General features: G+C 40.2%; 1 protein-coding gene across 1 annotated transcript in view; it reads left to right on the top strand.

Annotated features, from left to right (window-relative positions):
- Positions 1-1,079, top strand: part of LOC106879826 (engulfment and cell motility protein 1-like) — a 3,748-nt gene extending 2,669 nt beyond the window's left edge. The window contains exon 3 of the mRNA XM_014929532.1: positions 927-1,079. Coding sequence (XP_014785018.1) covers positions 927-1,079 — 153 coding nt within the window. The remainder of the gene's footprint in view (positions 1-926) is intronic.
- The last annotated feature ends 509 nt before the right edge of the window (positions 1,080-1,588 follow it).

A 1,588-nucleotide genomic window follows, 5' to 3' on the forward strand; every position in this document is an offset into this window, starting at 1 on the left:
ATATACATATACATATATACGACGGGCTTCTTTCAGTTTCCGTCTACCAAATCCACTCACAAGGCTTTGGTCGGCCCGACGCTATAGTAGAAGACACTTGCCCAAGGTGCCACGCAGTGGGACTGAACCCGGAACCATGTGGTTCATAAGCAAGCTACTTACCACACAGCCACTCCTGCGCATATTGTTAATCTCTACACTTTTTTTCTCTCTGTTTTTTTTTTTTTTACATTCTCCATTTCTTTTTTTCCTCTTATTCTTTTCTACAGAAAAGCGTAGGCTCGAAATGTCAAAGACTTTTCCATTCTTCCCAAGCGTTAACCGAACACACCTGCTTGTTGTTCTTTCACCTGTTTTCGTATTTTTGTTTTCTGCAAATTTGAACTGTGTGTGTGTGTGTGTGTATACATACCTACAGCTTATGTTTACACTAATCTCTGTTTTCTGTTTCTCTCTCTCTCTCTCTCTCTCTCTTTCTCTCTCTCTCTCTGTCTATCTCTGTCTCTGTGTGTCTCTCTTTTGTCTCCTTCTCTTCTGTAATCTCTCTCTCTCTCTCTCTCTTTCTCAATCACTCTTTTTTTGTCCAATTTCCTTTTCTCTGACTATTGTCTACCATTGACCACTACTCTGTGTTTTCAATTTTCCATTATGATTTCTGTCCTCTTTCCACTATTGCCTCTCTCCATTTGCCTTTTTTTTCTACTGTGCACTTCTCTTTGTCCAATATTCTTCTCTTTGACCACTGTCCACTACTCTCACTTTTCAATTCACCATTGTAATTACTGGCCTCTGTCCATACCATAATCTTGCACTGTCCACACTCATCTATCTCTAACCACCCTTTCTCTACTGTCTTCTCTACTTTGTCCATTATTCTATTATCTGACCATTGTTCTTTGACCATGTCCACTTGTATCTTTCCACAGATGGTCAGTGCTCAGGAGAAGAGTGACATGGAGATGCTTCTTGGTATGGAGATCAAACTACGGTTGTTGGACACAGAAGGTGTTCGAATCCCAGCCAAGCCACCGGCCATACCTCCAGAACCGGACAACTATAACTTTGTGTATGCCATGTGAGCCGTCACGCCCGACTGACCGAGACCTCTGTCACGTCACTGTGTCACATCATGTCGCATCATGTTACATCATGGCATGTCACATCACATCACAATGAAGTGTTGACTTTGAGAAAACTGCAAACTGCTTCACTCTTTTATGAACATTGCGTTTGTTTGATGGTGGGGGTCAGAATCGGGATTTTTTTTTTTTTTGACGGTATAGATCGTAAAAGATAGATGTCAAAGACACAGGTCAAAAGATGACGGAGGATATTAAGATATTTTTGTGGGGTGTTTTATACTAAACATATTAGATCATCACTTTCATCATAGTAAACTGCTGATTTTCTGAGGAAAGCGATTCACATTTAAGCAAACACGTTTGTGGCAATGGATGTCTTTTTTTTTTTTTAGAAAGGTCAAATGTTACAGATGCTGGACATAAGTGGACACAAACATATTAAAAACAGGATTATTGAACAGCTTACACTAGTGGTTCTCAACCATTCTTTATTTCTGGACCCCTTC

Source organism: Octopus bimaculoides, chromosome 30 (assembly GCF_001194135.2).
Source record: "Octopus bimaculoides isolate UCB-OBI-ISO-001 chromosome 30, ASM119413v2, whole genome shotgun sequence".
Lineage (NCBI taxonomy): Eukaryota > Metazoa > Mollusca > Cephalopoda > Octopoda > Octopodidae > Octopus > Octopus bimaculoides.